This window comes from Rhinolophus ferrumequinum, chromosome 23 (genome assembly GCF_004115265.2).
Source record: "Rhinolophus ferrumequinum isolate MPI-CBG mRhiFer1 chromosome 23, mRhiFer1_v1.p, whole genome shotgun sequence".
Classification (NCBI taxonomy): domain Eukaryota; kingdom Metazoa; phylum Chordata; class Mammalia; order Chiroptera; family Rhinolophidae; genus Rhinolophus; species Rhinolophus ferrumequinum.
In genome coordinates this window covers 26,426,404-26,452,967 of record NC_046306.1, presented here as the reverse complement: position 1 = coordinate 26,452,967, position 26,564 = coordinate 26,426,404, and the positions used below count along the sequence as shown (strand labels likewise).

Sequence of the window (26,564 nt, the reverse complement as noted above, 5' to 3'; positions counted from 1 at the left end):
GGGAGGACGATCAGACTGGATAAGGTACATAAAGACATTGGGGCGGGCAAGAAGGCGCGGAGGGGCGGAGGAGGAGGGAGAGGGGCGGAGGGGGAGGGAGAAGGGCGGGGCGCCCGAACCCCAATCGCGAGGCCGCCGCCTGCCCAGCCCCGCTGGATTTGAGCCGGACCCGCCGACCGCTGACCCACGAGCGTGCTGGAGCAATCCACCGGTCGTGACACCTCACTTTCCAATTCCACAGTCTCCGCAGCGCGTGCTAGATGCAGCCGGCTTGGCATACAGGCAAGACTCGGGGTGCTGGGCGTGGGGCGCGAGGCTGCAGGCGCGGGGTGCGGGACGCAAGGTGTGGGGTACCGGGCAGTCCTCTCTCCTCTGACCCCCCTCCTGCCTGGCCGAAAGTTTTCCCGCAGAGTCCCCTGCCTGGTCTAGGTCAGGCCCTCAGTTCTCGCTTACCCCTGGTCTCCTTCTAGGTCCCCCAGCCGCGGGGGTTCCCGAGGGTACGGACTCCAAAGGGGCCGCGTAGGCACGGAGCCCCAGCCCGCCCCCCTTCCTGCCGGAGAAAGTTGTGGCTCCAAGCTCGTCCTCCCGATCCGACCCCTGGCATCATTTCCTTCACTCCCGCTCCATTCCCGGGGTCCCCGGGACTCCCTGGAGAGGTGGGGCCGGGCGGCAGGTGCAGGGGTAGCAGGCCGCGACAGCCCTGAGGAGTGCCCGACCCCAGTTCGGTCCCCTTCTTCCTTGCCCAACGGACGTTTCCCCAGAAGCGGGTTCCAGACCGCCTCGCGAGCTCCTTCTGCATTCATTCAGAAGGTCGCAGGGTGCGCCGGCCCCCCTGTTCCTCCGGCACTTCCCGTTTTCAGTCTCTCCGCCCACCTCCGGAGCTGGTGCCTGGTCGTTGGGGCCCTCGCCTTTGCGTCCTCTGCGCCCAAGAGAGCAGGTGCCTTGGGCGGACCTCGGCCGCTTCTGTATTGCGAGCGCCTGCTTTGCATTCAGCTCCAAACCCGGGAGAGCCCTGGGGACAGCAGAGAGGCGCAGTGGCCTGACAGTGAGTCCGAGGGTTCCGCGGTTGCGTCTTGCCCATGGGCACTCTGTGGGCCCGGGGTTGTTCACAGCACCCCTGCGCCTCCGTGACAGGAGGAGCTAAGCACCAGGCTTCTCAACGCTACCATGCACTTTATAACCCAGGAATTCGCATCCCTAGAACGTATTCTGCCAGAGCACAGAGCGGTGTCTAGAGCCGAACAGGTTTATAGTAAGTACCTTACATGTGATGAATGAATGTTTGAACCAATGAGCTGACAAATAATAATTTGTCCTGGAAGGGGACTGGGTTCCTGCCACCATTGATCTTGGTACAATGGGAGGAAAGAATTAGAAACAATGATTCTTTTAAACAGCTGCCTGTGAGCTAGAGCCAGAGGCCTTCTTTCCAGAGAATCTGAATGAAGAATCTGAGGCTGGAATTAATTACTTATCAACCACATTTACTTACTGGGAACTTTTTCAGCAGGTGGTCTGAAGAATTAAAGACACTTCTCATGACTAAGAATATTGGGTTGTTTAAGAAGAGTTCATTATTTTTAACGTGTGTCCCAGTGCAGTGTCCCAGGGACTAAGTGTGGAGTTGGCTTGGGAGATGCCCATTTGGGATCAAAGACCCTGGATGAGGGCCATGAATCTGGGCACCAGCTGTGCTTTCTCCTTTGGAAAGGTCTGCTGCTGCCTGAGAGCTGCAGCAGTCCAGAGGGCCCCTGCGGGATAAGCGAGGGCCTCAAATGCTGGCTGAGCTCAGAGAGGTGGAGTAGTTTTGGAAAGAGGGTGGTTCTTCCCCTGGGAGGAGATGGTGGCATAGTGTGCAGCCTGCCTGTCTGGGCACCTGGGAGTCTGGGCTGGTACAGTTCAGGATTCCCTGTATTGGGGAGTGAGGTGAGTCCCTCTCCTCCTTCAGCGAGTACTGGGGACACTGGATAACCTTCGGAGTGCAACCTAGTCGTATCCCGTACTCCCCTACTCTCATTTTTATGCTGGTGAAATCTGTTGGAATGAGGAGGAGCACCTTTGGGGAGCCTGGCTGAAAGGAGGCCAGGGGCTCTGAGGTCTCTAGTCACGTCCTCCTCCAGGGGAAGGTGGGGGTGTGCCTTTTGCACCTGGCTGAGTAGGCAAGGCATGTGCAGTACCTGCACCTGCTGAACCTCCAGCCGGCAGGGTCCCCACCTTCCCGAGGGTGGGCTCACTCTGCCCCTGGGGCTCCAGAGCCCACCTCTCTGCATTTCTGCATGGCATCTCTTTGGGGGCTCAGGCTGCCTCTTCAGTTTGTGTTATTTTAGGAGTCGGTTGGGAGTGGTAGACAACCTTACACTTTATTTTCAATTCCTCAGTTCTCCTCACTCTTGGATGCGTTTGCCTACCTGGGACCCTTCAGTCATCTGCTGGTTTTGCTTTGATTTCCTGGTGTCCCAGAGCCAAGCTTTGTGTCTGCCTTCTGTGTGCGAACTGCTTAGGAATGGCCAAGAGGCTTGGCTGGAGAGATGCCCAGGACCCCACATCCTGGCATCTCTGCTGGAGTGCCAAGGGCTGGACTGCGGAGCTTTCCAGAAAGGGGTCCTGGCACAAAAGACAAGAAGACGTTGGCCTGATTATTGCTTTCAGTCCTCTCTAGGATATTTTGGCAGGAAGTGTGTTCACTGGGAGGTGGGGTGTAGAGGTGGGACCAGATTGCCAGAGAATCCCATGGAGAGGTTGGAATGCCCACTGGGTGGTCCAAGAGCAGTCCTGGGACTTCCTCCCGTCTCCTCCTCTCCCCGAGAGTGAGAAACTGGGAAGGTCTCCGCCATGCACTTGTAATAGAACAAGACATCTAGTCTCTGTCTTCAAGTCATAGTTGCTGCGAACTGTTACAGCTGGATTTATAAAACCAGGGCAGGGGTCCCCTCCCACCACTCTTCACAGTGTGGTCCAGTGATTTATCCCAATGACACACCACCCTATTTAAACACCTCCTTGCCTTTCCAGAAGAGTTTTAAATAAATCTTCAAGGTGGGGTAAGCTCCCACAGGCCTGTGATTGTGGTTTCATTTATTTGGCCTACTGGTAGGTTCCCAAGGAGGACGTCAAGGAAGGGGACGGGGCAGGAGGCACAGGGGAAGCAGGGCACAGCAAACACGGACAGCTTTCAGGCTCGGCTGGCTGGGTGACCAAGGGGTCATTTTTGGTCTTCCCTGCGATGGCAGACTCTGAAGCCTGTAATCACAGGTTGGTGTAGCTGCTCAGAATGACAGCTTGAGGCTGGAGGAGCTGCCCAAGGCAGCTGCAGCTGAACCAGAGAGGGCAGCCTCTCATAGGAGTAGGGGGCAGGGAAGATCATTTGGCTAATTCCCATGGGATGAAGAAAGGGACTTAGAAGGGCGTTTTCTATTACTTGTATTGATAAAAATTGGCAAAATGATACCTTGTGCTTTCTTTGGACATGTCAACCCAAAGTGATTTGGCAAAGTAGATTTATTTCACCACCAGCATGGCACTTTACTCATAGTTGGCACTCAGTTAAGTGTTTGTTTGATGAACTGCTCCTTTCTTTAAAAGTAATGAAAACAGTATTGAATTGCCTTCTACATTTTCTAGCTGCGTGGAATCGGGCAAGGCCAGCATCCTTCCCATGTTCTTTTGGCTTCAATCAGTGACTGCTGGGAGAAGGTACATAAGCACGCCAGCTCCCTCACCTCTGTTGGGGTAGTTTTGGGGCATGTTCTCTGCTATCTATGAGTTGCCTAGCAGGAGCGAATCTCAGTTGCTCACAGTAGTAACTGGCTCCCTTCATTGGCTGCCTTCCCTTCCATGTTCACTCTCCCATCCCCTTCCACTGGGACTTGAAGTCTTATCTTAGGGTCAACTTCTGGGGGACACCGACCTAAGATAGGCTTTAGTCCTTAGTTTCAAAGTCATTTGAAGTCTCTGAGTCTCAGTTTCGCCAACTGTGAAATGGAAATCATAACTGTCTCACAGGGATATGGTATTATGTGCTCATCCAGGGGCCTGGTAAACAGCCAGCATTTAGGCAAACATTTGCTGGCTCATTGATGACTATAAAAGGGGCTGTGATGGATTTGGGAGTGAATATTATGATGGACCGTGGAGAATTAGAACGCTGTCCTTAGATTAGGTGAGGATACTGAGGTCATCTGCTCACATAGCATAGACTGTGACCAGTGATGTGCTGGTAAATGTTTGACAACTGGCCCTGCAGGGAGGGGGAAAAAACCCCGTTTTGTGGTGTTTGCTGGTTTTTGCAGTGTAAATATACTCACCATGGCAGATGTAAAGCCACTAACATGGCATCAATCAACACTGAGTTGGGACAGATGTACTCGGTCAGCCCTGGAGAGCCGGTAGGAGCCAGCTTCACACACCTGACCGCGTCTGAGCTGAGATGTGACCTCAACGACCTTGATTTCCGATTTTGTCCTTAAGGAGAGGAGGATAAAAATTGTACTAGGGATCAAACTGGGTGTATATTCAACTCTGAACTGGCTGATTCACTGTGTGTGAGACATTCCTGAGGTTCATTTAAAGATGATTGAAATGTTTATGCTGAGTCTTTTGGGGCCTCAGTTTCCCGATCTCCAGGGCAAGGGGTTAGATGATTCCACAAGTCTCTTCTAGCCTTTGTTCTCTTTAGGAAGAGTCCATTGCATTCTCCTCCTGTCCACCCAAGAGCAAAAACTTTTAACAAAAGAAAACCTTTCATGTGTTCACACTTATGAGTGTGTTGCTCACCATGGGGCACCCAGCACCGGGCCATCCTAGAGTTTTGCTATTGTCTTTGCTATTCCCATGTGCTATATATGCTGGCACGTGGGAATTCAGAAGACATTAACCCAGTAAAATCCTGTCTTCCTTGTGTACCAGTTTCACTTCATGACACAAGCGTGGTGTGTCCCCAGAGGAAGCCTAGGCGGGGATGGCTTCTTATGGACCAGTCCCTATGTTCCTGAACCACTATGCAATGCCACAGACACCCAAGTGGAATCCAAGGAAAGTCCACATAGATAAAAAGACTTTTATATGACGGAATTCAACATCCCTAATGTAGTTATACTCGTAACGCTCTGTTGACAAAATCCCTAAGGGAGTCCCTGACTCAGCAACTCTACCTGTGGGAATTCTTATGCGAAGAATACAATTGGACAAGTGCAGAAAAATGTGTGCATGTGGATATCCTTTGCAGCATTATTTATAATAATAACCACCACCACAACAAAAAAATGGAGACTAAATGTCTAATGATAGTAAACCCATTTGGTATATTACATACATTGGAATACCACATGGCTACAAAAAATATAGGACATAGGTGTATATCTATTAACATGGAAAAATATATATCTTTCTAAAGAGCAGGTTACCAAATAATGTGCTATATTTATAAAATATAGCATCCATTTATATTTGCTTATGGAAGGATATGTGACAAAATGTTAATAGTGATTATCTCTGAGTGATGGAATTTGGGGAGATTTTGATCTTAATCTTTTGTTCATATTAAATATTTTTTATTTTTAATGATGGTAAAATATACATAACATAAAATTTACTCTTTTAACCATTTTAAAGTATATAATTCAGTGGCTCTCTTAGTCTGTTGAGTCTGCTATAACAAAATACCATAGACTGAGTGACTTATAAACAACAGAAATTAATTTTTCACAATTCTGCAGGCTGGAGGTCTGAGATCAGGGTGTCAGCAGGGTCAAATGAAGGCCATCTTCCAGATCGCCAGAATTTTTATTACATCCTCACCTAGTGGAAGGGGCTAAGGGGCTCTGTGGCGTCTCTTTTATAAGAGCACTAATCCCATTCACAAGGGCTCCACCCTTATGACTTATCACCTCCCAAATTTCCCACCTCCTAGCATATTTGGCCCCTTGTATCTGTGGGTTCCACATCTGCTGATTCAACAACTGTGGATGGAAAATATTGGGGGGGGGGAGTTACATTGCTGCTGACGTGTACTGTGTAGTTAGACCTAGGATGGCTGTATCTGTCCTGAACATGCACACTTTTTTTCTTGTCATTACTCCCTAAATAATACAGTATAACAACTATTTACATTGCATTTACATTGTATGAGATATTATATTGTATTAGATATTATAAGTAATCTAGAGATGACTTAAATATGGGAGATATGGGAGAATGTGTGTAGGTTATATGCAGATACTACGCCATTTTATGTAGAGGATTGGAGCATCTGAGGATTTTCGTATCCACTAGAGTCTTAGAACCAATCTTCTGCTGACACTGAGGGAGGACCGTACCATCACATTGTGGTTTAGGACTTCAACATATGAGTTTTGGGAGCACATTCAAAATTCAGACCATGGCCATGTCGTTGAGTGCATTCACAGTGTGGTATGACCATCACCACTATCCATTTTCCAGAACTTTTCTATCATCCCAAACAAAAACTCTGTACGCATTAAACACTAACTCTCCATTCCCCTCACTCCAACCCTGTTAACCTCTGTTCTGATTCTTTTTGTGAATTTGCCTGTCCTAGGTACCTCAGAGAGGTGGAATCATTCAATTATGTTCCTTTTGTGGACCACAATCTTTTTGCTTATCTATATTTTTAAAATTAAAGAAACGATTTCATTGTATAATAAAAAGGGAAGGAAAACAAGCCTGGGAGAGAGTGGTGGTGTTTGGTCTCTGCTGGTTTCACTTCAGGCAGGGCTACAAGGTCTTGGCCACACTTCCTGCCCCTGCCCCGTCACCTGAAGTGGGGCTCAAAGGCAGGCAGCCAAGGGTTGACAAGTGCAGCCCTGGAGCTGCCCTCAATTGTGGCTTGTTGGTTGCTGGCAGCTGGGCCTCAAGCCCCAGGCCTACTGCTGCCGAATTGTTTCAGCCCAGGGTTTTCTGTGTGTGGTGGTGGGATTGAGAGGGTGTGGCTTGGGGTTTACTCTGCCTCGAACTTCACAACTGCCCTGCAGTGAGTGAGGTTTAAATGAGGTGAAGTTGGTGATTGAGATCACCTTTCTTAAAGACTGACAATGATAGCCTCAGCCTTTCTACTTCAAGCACCCTTTGTGTGTTGCAAACTGCTAAATACCCACATGAAGGCGGTGGGTAAGGCTGCTGAATGCTTTGTCCACAGTCAGGGTCAGCCTGACTGAGGTACAGGGAGGACCTCAGCTGGTGGGACCCATGAGGCCCCAAGCACCCCCGGGAGATGGGTGGTAACCTGCTTCCTACGGCTCCACGTAGGATCTTAGAGTTGATCATATGGACATTTGGGACAAACATTGCTCTCTTGTGTGTACGAGGGGTTGTGTAGTGTGATGGGGTAATCAGGAACATGGTGCCGTGGGGTGGGGGATGGGGACAGGGGCGGTGACGGTTATGCTTCAGGTCGAGTCTGAGGTGAAAGGAGGTTGGGAAGCTTGGGGACCCAGAAAGGGGAAACCAGATTGTGTGGCCTCATTCAGGGGTCACAGGAGTAGGCCAAGTGGCTTTGCTCTGGGATGCCTAGTTCTGTGGAAAATGCTTTAAGTTCCTCATTAAGGGAGCTCTCAGAAGGGCCTCCCTGGGCCTCCAGCCAGTTAGTAGGAGGATGTAGATCTGAGGGACACAGTCCTCCCTGGGCTCTCCAGAACTTTCTTTACCTGGCTCTGTCTGCCTAGCAGGAGGCTGCTCTTTTACTCCCAGAAAGTTAGGGAAATGTAAAGATTGTATCTCTATAGTCTCTGAAGGGCATTTTGAGAAGTTCTGTTTTTCGTGGTGCTGGTATTCTGTTAGGTTTAGTCAGCGGGGTGCAGGGCAAACATGGGAGGGTGTGAATGTGGTTTTGTGGAAAACTTCCTCTCAGCCTCCTGGAAATACTCTGGAAACCCCCAGATGTGCCATTCCTCCTGGTACTAAGATGGATTGGAGAGCTGCTGTGTGAGGGGGATTTCTCCCTGCGGCTGTAGGGTGTCAATGAGGTTAAAAGGAGGTGGACGTAAGATGCCCCACAATGGCTGCTGCCCCGGAGGAGGGCTCAGCACACGGGGACCTTTCCTTCACTCTTCCCTCCTTACTGCTCCTCAAATGCGATGAACCTTCACTCTGGGGGTGGAGGAGGCCAGCGATCCTGGCTCTTGCGTTTCCAATCCTGGCCCCAGGTAGCAAGGAGAGGAAACCCCAAGATCTCTACACACAAAGTCAGTCTCAGCCTATAGCACCAAAAAAGGAAGAACTGCTGGGGTTCCCTGAGGAAGGGGATGTGACCTCAGAGATGAGTCTCAGAGAAACCACTCAGTAAACAGGAAGTGTGGCCAGAAAGAAACCTGTGCTTGTAGGAAATGGGGAAGTGGAGGTGGCCCCTCCTCACCTGCCCGGATAAGGCAGCACATCCCTGCAGAGCTGAGACACCAATCCACAGAGGGCGAGTACCCGCCCCCCTCCACCCCCCAGCACGGAGGCGGATAGTAATTACTGGGCTGGAGGAAAGCTTCATTTGCCCTTCCCCGGTTAGGGCATAAAACTCCCCTATAAAATAGGCTCCAGTTTTGAGAAATGCGGGTCAAGGAATGCTTAGTCGTATTTGCCTTATTGGGAACAGTGATGCCTCCACCAACTTCACACTCTTTTCTCAGGCCAACTCACGGAATTTCACGTTTTGTTGACTTTTAGTCCATGAGGGTTACATCTCGGCAGGGTCCCTCCCTCTGGTTGAATGTGATGTAGGTGCTGCTTTCGGGAGGCAGATATGACCGCACCCTTCCCTGGGGGACTGTAGATATTGGGGGGCTAGCTTTCTAGGTCCTTGGTTTCTCTGAGCCAGAGTCTAAATTGTACACACACGCACACACACACACACACACACACACACACACCTCTGTCTGGAGTTTTCACTTCCTTTATGCCTTTTTTTGTCCCACTCCAACACCCCGATTCTCTGATAGAAGGCTAAGAGCCTCTGAGTTTCCTTCTAAACATGCATTCAGAAGGTCAAAGCTTGTGGACGCTGTTGGGACTTCCCTATAAACAAGTAGTTGCTCATCTGGGCCTCTGAGGTGATTGTTTGGGTAGGTCCCAGTGGTGACTTTCCAGGTCACTCACTCAGCCATACCACCTGCTGGTGTGGGAATGGGAGGCAGGCCTTTATGGCAGGAATCCCAGGACTATTTCCTCAGATCTTCCCCAGTCCCGCTGGGAATTCAGACCTGTGTGCGGAAACGCTGAGCCCCGGGAAGGGCCAAGACCCCAGGAAACAGCCAGGGCTTTGCAGACCAAGCTGTTTGGGGGATCCCAGGTTGGCCACCTGTTGAATCTCAGTTCCTCACCTGGCAAGTGGGCTAGGCGAGGCCTGCCTTTTGGAAGGGACTTCAGGTTGCCTGTCAGCAGGAGCCTTACACCTGTTGTCAGTCAGGCCCCAGGGCTTTTTCCAGGATGGGGGGACAGGTGGTTTGTGGGGCCCATGAGTGTGAGGGGTAGCTTGTTCTTTAGACGGAGGGTAAGATGTGACTGAGGTTCATGGCTCTGTGACATTGCAAGTGCCCTGGTCCCCAAACAGGGTTTCCGTCCCTGGCCTGCAGCTTGTCCCTGGGGCCAGTCACTCACTCGCCTCCTTTCCCCAGGACCCCCAGGCCTTCTGTGGCTGGCAGCTGAAGCTGGCCTGTACCTGCCTGCTGCATCCAGCGCTTAGCTGGGACACCATAGAAGGGGCGCTGGGTTCATGTCAGCTCTGTGACCTGGGACAAGTCTCCTGACCCTCTGGGACCTTGTGTTTCCTCATCTATAAATTGGTGAAAATAAAGCCTTCCCCGTGTGTTCCTGTAAGGAATAAGATAAAGCTTTTGGAGTCCTGTTACCTATAGCACCAGCATCACTTAGGAGCTTGTTAGAAATACACGTTCTCAGACGCCCTCCAGAAGTACACAGAAACTGGGGGAAGGAGGTGCAGGAATCTGTATTTTCATGAGCCCTTCCAGGGGATTCTGATACTCACTCAAGTGTGAAACCTCTCCTCTAGAATATAGCCAGATCAGGTGATTTTTAGCTGAAATCTCTTCTCCTTCACCTCAAGAAAAGCTGTTGTAAGTAGGGGTTCTGCTTTGCAACCGACAAACCTGATTTTGAAGCCCAGCTCTGCCCCTTCCTGGCTGTATGGTTTTGGACAAGTTACTTCGATTCTTTTTGCCTTCATCGTATCATCTGCAGAATGGGGATGTTGAGGTTTCTTTCTTCCCGGGGTTGTTGTGGGGATTAAATGAGTCGAAGCAGGTAACAGCCCATAGTAAGTACGCATTTAGGGTCAGTGTTACTCGTATTTGTTGCCTTATCAGCACAATAATAATACTGTGATTATTCTCCTGATTTATGGGGAAACAGGTGTCCAGGGCCTCCTGTGACTAGTCTTCTGCTAGTTCTCTTGAGCTAAGTCCTTTTTTACCTGCTTCCAGGTAAGTGCCATCTCTTTTCAAGCAGGGCAAGCCAACATTTTCCCAGATGTCTTCCCTTCCCTCTTCTCTGATGCTTAACATTCTTTTGGGGTGGGAGGGGCAAAGCCTTTTATTTACAGTCAGAGTAAAGCTGAGAAAGTGCAGTGCATACAACTAGCACACTTGACCTTAACTTTCCCTCTGGTGGTGTTTGATGCTTAGATCCTTTCCTGAGCAGAGTGATTAGGAAAGCTGTGTGGATGGGTCACTAGGGGCCTGGACACCCCGATCGGAAAGCAGGTGGAAGCACAGTTAGGGAAGGGAAGATCGGTGAGATGAACAGGTCCACCCACAGTGGAGAGGACACGGGCCTGGCCAGTAAGTGGGCCTTTAATTAAATAAAGCATGCAGGGCAGAAGACAAAGTGTGTGTGCCCTGTTGCCTTCCGAGGCAGTCCAAATTTTGCCCATGTCCAGGACAGGCTAGGTTTGGGAACCACGAGGTGCAATCTCTTGTCATCTCGAGATCTTGGCAGGGCCCCAGGCCGCAGCTCAAGTCTCCTTCCTTGTGTGGAGCAATAGGGCTGGGGCTTCCTGTTTGCCATAGATACTTCTTCCTGCCCCCATGCCAGGGGGCTGAAGGGACAGCAATATCTCCTCTGTCAAAGCTACTTGGTTACACAAAGCAGAGTCCTGCAGGAGACCTGATGGGGCAGTCTTTAACACTATAGTATGAAGCACTGTGTCAGATAACTCTTCAACCCAGGAGCTCTAGATTGTTCCCAGGGGGCAAGACGGGGTTGAGAGCAGAGGTGGGGACAGGCCCAAAAAGGGGAAGCTCAGGGCCTCCAGCGAGCATTTCCTTTGCATCTGGGGCCTGGGGCCAACTTCCTGGCTTCCTGGCTTCTGTGGTGTGCTGCCCTGCTTTGCATGATGGGGCCCTTTGGATTGGCTCTGTGCCTGCATACACTGGCCCCCTGGGATGCTCTATGTTGTCCCCTTACCCCTTTAAAATATTAATAAGGAACACTAAAGACCAAACTCAGTTTGCTTTTAGAAAAATTCTGGTTTCTCCGTTCTTGAAAACTGCTTTGAGAGGAATTTGGTGGTGTCCTCAATCTACACAGCTCTGTCCCTGTCGGATTTCAGACCGAGTCTCAGTCCTGTCTGTACATTAGCATGGCCCGGGGAGGCTTTAAAAATGCTCATGCCTGGGCCCTGCCCATAGGGTCTGATGAAATTGGTCCAAGTTACAGCACGGATGTCAGGAATTTTAAATCAACTTCTCTCACTGCTTTCCCCCCAACGCCTGCCCCGTCCCCAATGTGGGAGAGTCTCCAGAATTAGAACCTCTGAGATATCCTGTCATGTCTCAAGGCCAGCTGTTCCTCCTTCCCCATTTGGTTTCAGCTGAGGCCCTCTCACTGGTTAGGGAGTGGCTCTGTGGAGTGACTCCTGGATATTTTCCATGGATGGCCCTCCCCTCCCCAAGCCCGTCTCTTTTCCTAGCTATACTTTCTTAGACACTATGACTTTCTGTATCTTATCAATTAGCTGTTGTTTTCTACCTTCCCATCTTACCCCGGGAACTGAGGTGGGGAGTTGGATGAGGACTGGCTTTTGCTATACAACCAGGAAGATACTTTAGGAAACCAAAAACAAATAAACCACTGAAGGGGGATTTTTCATCTCACCCTGGACTTTCCTGCCAGGAGTTGCCCACCTTTCTGTTCTGCATTTGCCCACCTCCCTCTGGGGACTTTCCAGTTCTTAAATAAGCTGAGAGACACTTGTTCTCTAAGCTGGAACTGTATAGGGATTAGCCAGCATCCCAGGGGATGCTCCAAGACCCACCCATTAACTGTAATTCTCCAGGCTCCTTGAAAGAAAGGGAATGAAGGGACTGGAACTTGGAGGAACCAAGGCTAGGAACAGAGGAGATTCCGTTCTCTTTGGAGTGAGCTTTGCATGCCTTTTCCCACTGGCCTGAGCTTCTTGAGGATTTGATGTTTGCCCTCTTCACAGGAAGCTGAGCTGGTGAATTTCATTTACTCTGGGGAGGCCTCATGTGGGAGCCTGGAAACACCTGTGCGTGTGGGGGAGCCGTCTGCCAATAGGAAGAGGAACAGAGCCTTTGTGCAACAACTTCAGGCTTTTGACTGGTCCAGAGCTTGGGCAAGTCTGTCCCCATTCCTGCAGTTCAGTCTTGCGTCGCACCTGGTGATCATGTGTGGCAGCTGTTTCCTCCCAGCTTGAGGGTGAGTGGGAGAAGTGACAGATCCACGAGCTGCTTCAAGCCTAGATACGGGGAAGGCGGAGTGGACGCTGTTGGTACCCACCAGGATCCCCTTGATCTATCGCATGTTATGGGTGTTGTCTGCCGACAGATCTTAGCTGCTCCCTAGTCCTGAGAACGGCTGTAGTAGGGAAATGCCCAGGAGCTCACCCCCTCCTCCCGGGGGTGACCTGTATGGTCAATGACTGACTGGCACGGGAGTACAAAGGCCTGGCCTGCTTGTCTCAAGGTGGCAAAACTCCGTGGAGTTATTCACACCCTGCAGCTCCCATGGGGTCAGGCTGTGGCTGGACTCTAGCTGAAAGCACGTCACTCCCAGTCCTGCTTCCCTCACAACCTTAATGGCTTTCTCTTGAAAATACTTCCTCAGTAAATCATATGCCGAAGGATCCTCATTTCGGACTCTGCTTCTAGGAACTCCCTGACCTAAGACCCCAGTATAACCACTCCCTTCCTTGAAAAAATAATGGTAATGGGACTATTTACAGGAAAGAGGTGCAGGCTGGGAGCTGGGAGTCCAGAGAGAGGAAGCTCCAGGTCCAGGTGAGGAAAGAAACGCCAGACAGATGGTTTCTGTGTGGTGGGAAGTGATGTGAAGAAGGACAGGCTGAGGTGTGAGCCCTTGCCGCCCCCACCCCCAACATTGCCCAGGAGCAGCTGGGACAGTATGTAGGGGGAGCTCAGTTTCAGAGCAGAGCTTAGGGAACCTGTGAGTTTGTTTGGGTCTGAGGAGAAGCCTAGGCACACTTGCAGAGCGTGAAAAGCAGACCCAGAAATTTCTCTGTGGCTGGGATGTCATCATACTCAGTGGTTTAGGAACCTTTTCTTTGTGAAGACGTTCTTTTGGATCTTAGGGAAGTTCATACCCCCAAGTTGTCTTTGAAGGAGGTAGGAAGTATGGATGGCTCTTCACATGGGACATGTTAGGTTCCATTGACAAGCTGGATGGCATGGCACAGGCATTTAATGGAGCTGAGAAGAACCCGGGACATTCTGCCAGGGCATGAAGTCGGTGCCACAGACTGACTGGTTGGTGACCCCACTGTGTCTCCAACATGACTAGGGCCTGGAGGCTCATGTCCTAAGTTGGCAACACCGACGACATTCACACATCCAGACATTTTTGCAGACGTGGTTTGTAGTTTGTAGGCGTTCGGTATGCATTTTATCTTTTAAAGTTTTTTTGAAGAGAAGTTTTACTGATTTAGCACTCTTGCAGGGTAAATGACTATATTCACGGAGGGGGTTCAATAGCTTTAAATATGTTTTAGATTTCCAAAGCTTGGCTCCACGTTAAAAATTATTTGTGTCAAATCTGCTTTTTCATTCGTATCACCTTTCTTCCTCTCCACTCCTTTCTCAGTGTGGGAAGCTTTGAGCTGTGTCAGTTCTGTGCCTGAGACACTGGCTGATGTGGGAAGCCTCCTCTTTGCTCCCTGTCTTGCTTTCCCTTCTTTGAAGAGATGGTGACAATCACTTCTGTATTCTCAAGGTATTGTGGAAGTGACACTTATGATTCTTACAAGGTGTTTTGGAGTCCAGGAGGAGGCCATACATTTTTGATAATAACAGAGAAGACAGAAGAGCTGCAACCAGCCAGCTGAGTGACTCCCTCTCTCCAAGGCTGCAGATATTGGCAGGCACCTTTGGAGGAAGTATCCAATTGAACCCACATTCCAGCCCCATCAGCCATCTTCCTTTGAAACTTCCCTGTGTGAGGACTACACTTTGTTTAAGGAGTATCGGACTGAACTCTAAATTTCTGGCCCTTTGTTGGCTCTGCTGCTGTGTTTGCCTTAAAGCATATGTAAATTTAACTGGCTTTTCCTTTTCCATTTTTCCCTCCCAGCCAGCTGGAGGTAGTCTGGGATTTGTGGTGATGGCTGAAAAGTTTGTGAAGGGAGAGGCAGATGTTGTCCTTGAGGCAGACATAAGAGGGGTCCTAGAGTCAGTTACCTACAATTTCAGTTCAACAATGTGGTAGGCTATGTAAGTATTTCCCCAACATTCCTAACCCAAGAAATACAAAAGTAAGAAAAAAAGTGGGGAGAAGTCAGGCTGGTGACAAAGATTGGGCAACATGAGCCCATAGGTCAGATTTATAGCGATGGCCTTGGTAAGAGCACCCAACAGGCTGAGCGTGACCAAAAGTCTTGGAGAATGCCCACATTTGGGCCATCAGGCTACTTGATTTATATCTGTAACTGAACAAAGAGTTCGTCCACCCGGCACTGCAGATAACCAATTACACTGACACTTGGGTGCAGTGAAAGCAAGTGGCATTCATTGTATAGCGCTACACAATGGAGAACGGGCAGCTTGTGCTGCAAAAACCTCAGCTTCGCCATGGTTTTCAGACATGGTTTTTTTTTTTATAGAGCAAAAATCATGGTTGTGGGTTGTGTTGATTGGTGAGTTCTTATACAAGCTTCATCAACCTGATTTATTGAGCTCCTGGGGACATCCTGTCTGGGTCTATGTGACTATGACAAGTAACTTTTGTAAGTGGTGTAAGATAGGGGTCCAATTACATTCTTTTACATATGAGTATCCAGTTTTCCCAATATTTATTGAAGAGGCTGTTCTTTCCCCAATAACTATTCTTGGCTCCCTTGTGAAATATTAGTCCACTATATATGCATGGGTTTTTTTCTGGGCTTTTGATTCTGTTCCATTGGTCTATGTGCAAATATCATACTTCCTTCTTTACTGGAGCTTTGTATAATAGTATAGTTTGAAACCAGGAAGTGTGATGCCTCCAACTTTGTTCTTTTTTTCTCAGGATTTGGCTCTTTGAGGTCTTTTGTGGTTCCATACACATTTTAGGATTTTTTTTTTCTGTTTCTGTGAAAAATGCCACTGGAATTTTGATAGGAATTGTATTGGATCTAGATATAGCCTTGGGTAATATTGACATTTTAACAGTATTCTTCTGATCCATGAACATGGGACACCTTTTCATTTATTTTTGTCTTCTTCAATTTCTTTCATCAATGTCATATAAGTTTAAGTGTACAGAGCTTTCACCTCCTTGGTAAAATTTATTCCTAAGTATTATATCATTTCTGATGCTATTGTAAATGAAATTGTTTTCTTTATTTCTTTTTCAGATAGTTTGCTGTTAGTGTATAGAAATACAACTGATTTTTGTATGCTGATTTTTTATGTTGCAACTTTACTGAATTTATTGATTCATTCTAAGAGTTTTTTTGGTGGAGTCTTTAGGATTTTCTCTATATAAGATCATATCACCTGCAAACAGAGACAGTTTTACTTCGTTCTTACTGATTTGGATGCTTTTTATTTATTTATTTTCCCTAATTGCTCTGGCTAGGACTTCCAGTACTGTGTTGAATAGGACTGGTAAAAGCGGGTACCCTTATTCTGTTCCTCATCTTAGAGGAAAAACTTTCAGTTTTCACCGTTGAGTTTGATGTTAGCTGTGGGCTTGTTGTATCTGGCCTTTACTATGTTGAGGTACATTCTTTCCATACTGAATTTGTTGGCGTTTTTGTCATGTAAGGATGTTGAATTTTGTCAGATGCCTTTTCTGCATCTTTTGAGATGATCATATGATTTTTTTATCTTTCATTTGATTAATGTGATGTATCACATTTATCGATTTGCATATGTTGAACCATCCTTGCATCCCAGGGATAAGTCCCACTTGATCATGTTGTGTGATCATTTTAATACATTGTTGAATTCAGTTTGCTAGTATTTTGTTGAGAATTTTTGCATTTACATTCATCAGTTATATTGCCTTTATCTGGTTTTGGTATCAGGGTAATCCTTGCCTTGTAAAATGAGTTTGGGAGTGTTTCCTCCTCTGTAATTTTTTTGGAAGAGTTTGAGAAGGATTGGCCTCAATTCTTCTTTAAATATTTGGTACAATTCACCAGTGAAACAATCTGGCCCTGGGCTTTTCTTTGCTGGGAGGTTTTTGATTACTGATTCATTTTTATCCATTATTAGTCTCTTCAGATTTTCTGGGTTTTTTTTGTTTTGTTGTTATTGTTGTTTTACAATCCAGTCTTGGTAGGTTGTGTGTTTCTAGGAATTTATCCAGTTTTCTAGGGTATCCAACTTGTTGGCATGTAATTGTTTGTACTTGTCTCTTAAGATCCTTCGTATTTCTGTGGTATCAATTGTAATGTCTCCTCTTTCATTTATGATTTTATTTATTTGAACCTTTTCTTCTTCGTCTAGCTAAACGTTTGTTAATTTTGTTTATCTTTTTAGAAAACTAGCTCTTCGTTTCATTGATATTTTCTATTGTTTTTCTGGTCTCCATTTCATTTATTTTTGTTCTGATCTTTGTTATTCCTTCTTTCTGCTACTTTTGGGCTTCGTTTGTTCTTCCTTTTCTAGTTTATTGATGTGTAAAATTAATTATTTATTTAGGATTTTTGTTTTAAATGGACAGATGTGTGACAAAGTGAGGATAATAAATGTTAAGGGTAGAATAGTACATTCTTTCCATACTGAATTTGGCACATGGCTATTCATTGTCTTATTTCTTCAACTGTATGTTTGAAAATTCTCATAATAAAATGTTTGATAAATTTATTCTACTGCCATTACCCAGAGAAAGCCAGCTTTTCATTCATTTATATACATATATACATCTGTCAAGGGTTCTCAGCTGGGGCAGTGTACGTTCTAGAGGACACTTGGTAATGTCCAGAGAAATTTTTGATTATCATCACTGTGGAGGTACATCTAGTGGGTAGAGACCAGGGGTGCTGCTAAACATCCTTCAATGCACAGGACAACAAAGAATGATCTACTTCCAAATGTCAATAGTGCTGAGGTTGAGAAACCTTGGCGCGCGTGCACACACACACACATACATATATAACAGGCCCTCAAATAATGTCATTTCATTCAATGTCATTTCATTATAATGTTGATGAAATGCCTTAGGAACTTAATGCTTGTTTATATCAATTAGCCTATGGTAAAATTGTTTTATTATATATTGTTTTGCTTAAAGTTACAGAACCTATTGGTAATGTTGGGGACTGACTCTATCTATTTATTTATCTATCTATCTATACACACACACATACACACACATATACATATAAAACTGAATATCTGAATATATAGCCATTCAAATAAATGTATATATATATATATATATATATATATATATATGTATATTTTATGCTTACATATATTTTAAACAAAAATGGACTCATAGGGCCGGCACGGTGGCTCAGGTGGTTAGAGCTCCATGCTCCTAACTCCGAAGGCTGATGGTTCGATTCCCACATGGGCCAGTGGGCTCTCAACCACAAGGTTGGCAGTTCAATTCCTCAAGTTCCGCAAGGGATGGTGGGCTCCGCCCCCTGCAACTAAGATTGAACAAGGCACCTTGAGCTGAGCTGCCTCCCGGATGGCTCAGTTGGTTGGAGCGTGGGCTCTCAAGCACAAAGTTGCCAGTTCGACTTCTGAAAGGGATGGTGGGCTGTGCCCCCTGCAACTGGAAACGGCAACTGGACCTGGAGCCTGAGCTGCGCCCTCCACAACTAAGACTGAAAGGACAACAACTTGAAGCTGAACGGCACCCTCCACAACTAAGATTGAAAGGACAACAACTTGACTTGGAAAAAAGGCCTGGAAGTACACACTGTTCCCCAATAAAGTCCTGTTCCCCTTCCCCAATAAAATCTTAAAAAAAAAAAAAATTAGCTGTAGCTGCACTTAAAAAAAAATGGACTGATAGTTTTATAAACTGTTTTCATAATATATTATTTTCCGAGGTAATTAAATTGCCTTCACATATTTTAATGATGATTGTAGCTGTATATGCTGTGATTTATTGTGCCCAGCTCTATTTCGGCATTGTTATGTGTTTCACCAATCTTTAGTATACCTCAGTAGAATCTGAGCCTTTCCTATCAGAGGAATCTCTATTCTGTATTGTGAAGGTCTCTTCAGGGATGACTCATTGGTTGTTCTTGGAACCAAGTTGGGTGTCAACATTCTCTGTAGCTGGGGCACTTGTTTTGGGGCTGTCAAAGGGTTGTCATCTTTCCTCTGGGTGTTTCTTCTCAGAGGCTGTGGCAAGCAGAGGCAGCAGCCAGCAGTGTGACATCACACTAGACCTGGGTCAGCACTGGGCTGCCCAAGCTGTGGGTCTGGAATGTGGACAGAGAGCCCTGTGCCCCCAGTCCCCTGGTCCAAGTTCTGCTGAGTCCCTAAGGGCACAACCTGACTTTAACCTCTGTCTTCTCCTTTCAAATACAGGCTTCTCTTGCTGATGAAAAGAGAAAGGAAGAATGGACTACAGTCACCAAACTTCTCTAGTCCCATGTGGAAAAGATAAATACATTTCCAAGTAAGACTTTTTGCTGTAGTGTTGTGTCCCCAAGGCCAGTCCCATGGAAGCCACTGGCAGAGGTGCCTCCTCTACACATGAGAGAACTGGGGCTCTTGTATGTGAGAAGGAGCTAAGTAAGCAGCTGAGTGTGGACTAATGAGAGCGTAAGCAAAATTGCTGCTCTAGATAAAAACATGCCTCCAGAGCCTGGCCACAGAGAGTGAAGTAAAGGGTACCTTCAAGACGTGGCACCTTTGAGGGCTCAAAAGAGATGGTGTCCTGGAGGGCTTCCGGGAGGAGGAGGTAGCGGTGGCTGCTCACTGTCCTATCTGTGGCATCTCCCAAAGGAGTCGCAGCTGAGCTGTGTCCCTGTGCTGCTGGGGTTCTGACTAGAATGGGCACAGGTTCCCCCTGAACAGAAAGAGACAGTGTCATTGCTTCATAGGCACTAACATGTCTTGAACTCAGCCTTTGGCTAATGTGACAAGGGCTGAGCCAAAATGGACTTTTTGGAATTATAAGTTTCAGGATATACTTTTATATGCAGCACAAGGATTTGCACATACTGGATGCTCTCTATCTTAAGTAAATATTTAATTTATCTGAGACCAAATTATTTTAATTCTTTTAGACACCCTTGGCCATCTACAGACATAGTTGTGTGAACTACAGATCATTCTTGTCATATCACTGAAGGATTTCCCCAGGGACTTCTACTGACCAGTAATTTTACATCCTAGTTTCAGAACTGTGTGTTCAAAAGTAGCAAACAGCTTTTGTTTTAGGTTGTTGAGAGTCACATTTTCCACTAGTTCATTTTGGCTTGCGTAGAATTACTCCAGTTTACCTGGGTCTAGCTTGTCAGGAGCTTCTTGGAATTTCCAGCCAATTTTGACCTCTGTCATGGCCCCAAGTCTCTCCATTGAATGCCTGGATTTGGAGGGACCAAACTCCATTGTCCCTTGGCTGAGAATAGGCAAAATCATACAGCAGCCTCCCCAAGCTTCTCTCTCCTCCCAGCCTTCACGCACTATCATGCACTTTTAGACAAAACTTAATCTGACTATTCTCAGATTCGACGAGGGCTCACCCTGATCACAAAGGGCAGGAAGCCCTCTCTCTTCCCTGTTCAGTAGAGCTGTGTCCCAGGGGGCACCTGGAAACTAGTATTTAGCAGCTAAGAAGGCCTGATACCAGGCTTCAGAGGGGACTTGTATGTAAGTTAAAACATTTCTTTAAATAAACTAAAAGCACCTGGGGTAAACAAAAAGACAAAAGCACCTAGAATAGAATATTGCCAGGGCCCAGCCACCCCCTCATGCCCGCTGCTAGTCACTACTTTCTAAGGTGAGCCACTATCCTCCATGGTGTCCGAAACCCGGTCTATGGCTTTGAAGTGTGTTTGCCTCTGTGAGTCTGTGACTTATTAAGGACCGCTTACTTAGCTTGGGTTTGGGAAGTGTTGTCAGAGCTGCCAGTCTTTGTCAGTAGACGAGGCCTGCCTCAGCTTTCTAGAGTTGCTCCTGACATTCAGTCTCTTCTAGGTGGTGTTTACTCTTGACCTTGACCCTGGGGGAAAATGATGGGAGTGGTGGTAGAACTGTGTGTGTGTGTGTGTGTGTGTGTGTGTGTGTGTGTGTACACACATGTGGACAAACCCTCAGAACGGGATGACTAAAGGCCAGGTTAGAAATGAGAAAAAGAGGAAACAACTGCATCATAAGTGGCTTCAGCTGAGAATATTACACCTCGTGTGCTTTCTTCCTAAGGAATGAACTTCTCCTGCATCTGAAGACCTACAACTTGTACTATGAAGGCCAGAATTTGCAGCTCCGACACCGTGAGGTGAGCAGTCCCCAGGGAAGATCTGTGAGGCTCCTTCTCTGATGGGCCAGCCCAGTCTTTGTCTTCAGGTGTCCTGGGTGTGAGGGGCCTTGTGTCCTGGGTCCCTGTCCCTTCTGCCACAGTGAGTGGCCTCTCATTTAGGATGATAGCGGGAATTGCTGGAGTTCTTTGGAGGGAGACCCTAAGTCCAAAGTTGTTCCAAAAAGGGCGCACTTTTCTGTTCCAAAGACATCCCTGTGGCTGTGTGGCTGGGTTAGCACCAGCCTCAGAGGCGGATGCTCTAAAGGGAGTCTTTCATGAAATGACCCTTTCAGATGGCTCTTGAGCCGGCTTCTCTCTTCCTGGGAAATTCAGGAACCTTGCCTAGTCTTTTATGCTTACCCATTTGGGCCCAGGTCCTATTGCTGCAGCAACCTGGGCAAGTCACCTAAGCTCTGGGTGGCATAACTCTTAGCCTTTCTCCACAACTGCCGCAGCCTTCCTAGGGTGCCTCCTTGGAATGCCCTTTGTTATCCATCTGTCTTTCCCCAACCCCCGTCATGAATCTCAGCTTACTCATCCTGTATCCATTTCTGTAAAGCCTGTTATCAGATAGATGGTGAGTTATATAGGAGCCTGGTAGAGTAATTTATACTCTAGTGTTCTTGACTGATAAGAAGGTATGTCTATACTCTTCTGAACACATTTTCAGATTATCAAGCCATGGTGATTTAATCCACAGAAAAAGATAACAGATGGTAGAATTTCAGCTAGTAAACCAGGCTGGTTGGGATAGTATTTGGGATGTAGTGACCTTTTTGTGTCTCTCAAACACAAAATTTGGGTAAAATTCTGTCCTAGAATCATGTAATATAAAGTAATGATGCCAGACTTGACCATCTAGAAGACCATATATGTAGCCTGTACTTAAATAAAACCTTTCTCCCCAAGACTCGCATTCCTCACCTGCCTCCTTTTATTCTCCCTCCCTCTCTAAAGATGATCCTAGGGCTCAGGTTAGTTGCTCACTGGACAGGTGTCATCTTTATCCATGGGGCTTGTCCTGAAGATGTGGCCACGGCCCAGGCCTGACGTCTGTGGACCCTGCCCATAAAACATGGGTTCAGAAAGATTTTTCTGAGACTTGGGAAAGAAGGCCTGACCCTTTTGGCCATTGCCCTCAAAGCCTACTACTCATTAGTGACTGGACCATTGACACGATTTTAGTCCTTAAACAGCTTTTCCGGGGTGTGTCCTGTAGCATAAACTGTCAAAATCCTTGGGGATTAGAGTTGCATGATCATACATGAGATCCATTTCTTTGGGATACAACATGCAAATGCCCTTAGAAGAGTTTCTAACTTATTTAAGTTTCATTTAACTTATCAGTCACCAACACTTGAATATAAATTGGGAATTCTTGCAGGAGTTATTCACCTTTTGGAGGGTCATGATGTAGCACATTAGCTTATTGTGAGTTCTAGGACGTTGTACTGTTAAGAAACATGATTAACACAGCAGCTCCCCACTCATGATCACTTGACACCCTTTTAAGTTAAGACCTGATCTGCCGGAGGAGCTGGTGTGCTGTAGAATACCTGTAGAATAAACTTGGGGCAGTGTTATTTTAAACCTCCTTTAGCCAGTGGGTCAGATCGCTACACATTTGTTGTCGCAAATGACGGACGCATCGTTATCCACAGTAGAGGAAGGGAAAGTAACTAAACTGCAAGAATTTAGTTCTTGCTTCTGTTAGCAAGGCTAGTCTTACTGTAAGAGCTGTCTTCTTCTTTCTTTAAAGTCATCAGTGTAAAAACAAACAAACAAAAAAAAAACCCACTGTGATACTTTGCACGTGTATATTTAAATTCTCGAAGCAACTGTTGTGCTGACCCGTGAGGTCACCTTCATAGCCTCAGGGGTAGTGGACAGCGGAGCTTCTCGGAGCCGGGGTGTGACTATAACTCAGGTGAGTCCAGCTAGGACACGGTGCTGGCTTTTCTTCTCAACGCATCATACCGATTGCTTTGTGGGCAGGAAGAAGACGAGTTCATCGTGGAGGGCCTGCTCAACATCTCCTGGGGGCTGCGCCGGCCCATTCGTCTGCAGATGCAGGATGACCACGAGCGCATTCGCCCCCCTCCCTCCTCGTCCTCCTGGCACTCCGGCTGTAATCTGGGAGCTCAGGGGTGAGTGACGAGAGAGGGGACTGGGAGCGACTCGGGGTTTCTGGGGGGTTCTGTGTGTTCTCAAGCAGGTAAGTGCCCCCTTCTTCTGGCCAGCCTTGACCGCAGTTCCCGTTCCTACCTCCTGCACTGCCCACTTGCTCTGCTCTGGGCTGAGGACAAAGGGGCAGATATTGGTGTGATTCGGCCTCCACGCCTGTCACCATAATCACTGAGTGACAGTCAGAGTGAGGAAAGGAGATGTCGAGTGAGAGAGAGGTGCCAATATGCCTGAGTGAGCAGCGTGTCCTCTTTCATGGAGAGCTCCCGAGTCTCTCAGGGGTGTTAGTGGAGGCCAACCAGGCCTGGCCTGCAGATTTCTGACAGGACTTTCGGTGCCCCAGTGTCCTCCCCACTGGGACCAGTCCTCATAGAGAGACCCCACTTTGGAGACATTCAGGGCTCAAACCTTCTGACCAAAGCTCTCCGTGTCTTGGGGGAACCTGGACGAAGAAAAGGAATGTCAGACCCTGTCCGAGTCGGCCAAGCGAGGTCAGCCAGCCGTCTGTTCCCTTCAGGCCCCACCTGCAGCTGGCTGGAGGTGTGATGCTCAGCATTCTGTGAGGTCCCGCCTCCCGAGTCCCCACCGGAAGGTCTGTGAAGACGGAGCCTGTACCTCCCCTTCCTCCGTTGTCAAACGGGTAGCTGAGTGTATCTTGGAAGGCACACCCTCCTTACTGTCGGTCTGGGACTTCAGTTTTTAGGATCAAGTGACTAGCCTTGTTCCACCCTGAAACTTGCTGATCCAACTGCCTTCTGGCCAGAGCAGGGGTAGAGCAAGCGTGCCAACCTCTCAGCCAAAACCACAGTGGTGTTTTTTTGTATTTTAAATGTCTCTGTCAGCCACAACGTACATTTCGTTAAACTCCACACCCAAATCTATCTTTCTTTAAAGTTGAGAGGAACCTACAATGTGGCCAAGCCCTGGAGCTTGGCCTAAATTTCCAAGGGCATTTAAGGAGGAAAGTCTTTGCCTATCCCATCAGACGCTGGGATGTCTGGTCATGGTTCTTTGGTTTCATCTAATGTTGCTGGTTTCACACTCTGCGTTGCTTTCAGCACTTTCACCGTATTTCATTTCCACTGGACCAAATCCTTCCCACAGCCCCACCCCGACTCTCAGACTATGTTACATTCCATTCCCTAAGTGAGATGATTTTTGAAATTCCATTAGACCATGTCATCTTTGGCTGGCCTGCTAAGGGGGTCTTTCACTCTGCACACTTGTTTCTTTTCTTTTCCCTGTGGCATTAAGTTAGTTCTTGAAACCTGCAAATACTTTGAGAGAGACATTTTAGGAATGTAAATAATGTTATCCCAGATGCCGGCTCTAATGAACTGACCGCCTGGACGACTGTGTTAAGAAGGATGGTGAGACCAGTTTCTGCTTCAGCAAGAAAAAAGGGGCTTCGGATGAAGGAGTGGGTGCCAAGGGGTCGCCATTCCCGAGAGGCTGTGACCATTTCCATTCTGGGGTCAGAAGTCCCCATGTTATACTACAATGGGAAGTGTCTTCGCTCTTCTCACTATGGGATGGTCCTAATTGTTAAACATGATTATCCTTTCTGGTCAAATCCTCTGTTGATTTCAGATGTGTCTCTTTGAGCTGCTCCCATTGTCCTTTTTGGCTTCTGGGAGTTATTTGCCAGTTATCACAGCAACACCAGATCTCAGCTCAGCGTGCCTGCTTGTGGCCCTTTCTCCAGAGTAGCTGAGAACTCAGGCTCTGCAATCCAGAGAATGCTGTCATCAGCACCCCTTTCAAAGCCACCCTGACCCTTGCGGCAGCCAACCTATTACTTTCCATTTCTTTTCAATGCCAGAAGCTATTTCTGAGTTATTCCTCCAACAGAAGTGGATCTGAACTGGAAATCTTGTCCAAAGAAATAAATGGCCGTTATTGAACATTTCCAAATAAGCTATAGAACCTGCACATAGAACCCATGTTTAGAAACTCAGCAGGCAACACACAGATTTTGTTCTTTGCTGTTCTCCATCCTGAGCTTGATGAATTGGGTGCTTGTGTTGCTGCAGCTGCTGAGAACGAGCTCTTCTCCCTCCAGAACTCCCCCTCCCCACCCAGTGCTCAGCCTGCAGCAAGGCCAGCCTCATGGGACACTCAGCACAGCCCACCAGCGTCTTTCACTGCGTGATGTGTGCTGGTCTCCAGTCTGGCACAAGCGAAGTCCGCGCCTTGCAGGAGTGGGGTGGGGTGGAGCGGGAGTAGGGACGTCTCCCTGCAGGGGTTGAACCAACTTCCCTTTTGTTTGTTTTCTGTCCCCAGCACCATCCTGAAACCCCTCACCATGCCCAACATTCAGATCACAGAGGTAGACGACCCAGATGAGAATGACCAGATGTCAAGCCCCACAGGTACACGCATGGTGGGAGGAGCTTCACAGGTACACGTGTGGTGGGAGGAGCTTCACAGGTACACGTGTGGTGGGAGGAAACACAGATATATGTGTGGTGGGAGGAGCTTCACAGGTACACGTGTGGTGGGAGGAGCATTTGGTTTGGGGCCAACTGTGAAGACTGATGTGATAGATATTGTAAATGGTTACTTAGTTTTTTGAATAAATAAAACCCACATGGTTCATGATTCAAAAAGTATTAAAAAGAATTAAAAGATTACCATTTCATCTACCTATTATTGCAGTTCCCTCCCTAGAAGCGACCTGAAGGCATTCCTCCTAAGATATTTGTGGAAATACAAGAAAATACACACCCACAAACCTTTGTGGTTGGATGTCATTTCCTTTATTTCCCTTTTTATATAAGTGGCAGCCTTTTGCACACTGTTTCTATTTATCAGTTTGTCTTGAAGATTGTTCCATACAAATCCATAAAGAACTTCCCGGCTCTGCTATATTCCATTGTATGGAAAATGATCATTTATTTAATCACTGCCTAGTGATAGACATTTAGGTCATTTCCAGTCTCTTGCTATGACAAACAAGATTGTAGTCAGCGGCCTTCTAGGCGTGTCATTTCACACGTTTGTCAGTGTCTGTAGGATTCTTTCAAGTGGAATTGCTGGTTCTGAGGTTATGTGCATTTGTAATTTTTATGGATATAGTCAGTTTGCAATATTTTGCAAGTCCTTATATATTGCTTATCCTTTGCCAGGCAGTGTTCTAAGTGCTTTATGTGAATTAACTCATTTAAACCCTCACAACAATCTTGGGAGGTGAGTGCTATTATTATCCCATTTTCTAGATGAGGAAACTGAAGCAACAGACATTAGCAACATATGGCAATGGTAGAGCTAGGATTTGAACCTGGGAGTCTGACTCTAAAGTCTGCTCTGAACCTCCTCACTGTATTGCTTCTCAGTAAATTATGCGTATGTTTCTTTCCCCCAACAGGAAATACTGATTTTATAAAATATAATTTTGAGAAGCCAGTGGGCACCATAGCACTGGCTGCCAAGCACTGTGCGCAAACTGCCACATGCTGGGTCCAGGCAGA

At 47.2% G+C, this 26,564-nt stretch overlaps 1 protein-coding gene across 2 annotated transcripts in view; it reads left to right on the top strand.

The window, feature by feature from the left end:
* Window positions 1–87: 87 nt before the first annotated feature.
* The window catches only part of RASSF2 (Ras association domain family member 2), a 36,003-nt gene continuing 9,526 nt past the window's right edge, over window positions 88–26,564 (top strand). The window contains exons 1-5 of one of the 2 annotated variants that reach the window (XM_033094727.1): window positions 88–282; window positions 18,972–19,062; window positions 20,814–20,889; window positions 22,906–23,057; window positions 25,378–25,466. In XM_033094727.1, coding sequence (XP_032950618.1) covers window positions 19,004–19,062; window positions 20,814–20,889; window positions 22,906–23,057; window positions 25,378–25,466 — 376 coding nt within the window. In that variant the 5' untranslated portion in view covers window positions 88–282; window positions 18,972–19,003. Of the gene's footprint in view, window positions 283–834; window positions 1,253–18,971; window positions 19,063–20,813; window positions 20,890–22,905; window positions 23,058–25,377; window positions 25,467–26,564 lie in introns of those variants that run through there. The other variant, XM_033094728.1, reaches the window with a different exon arrangement.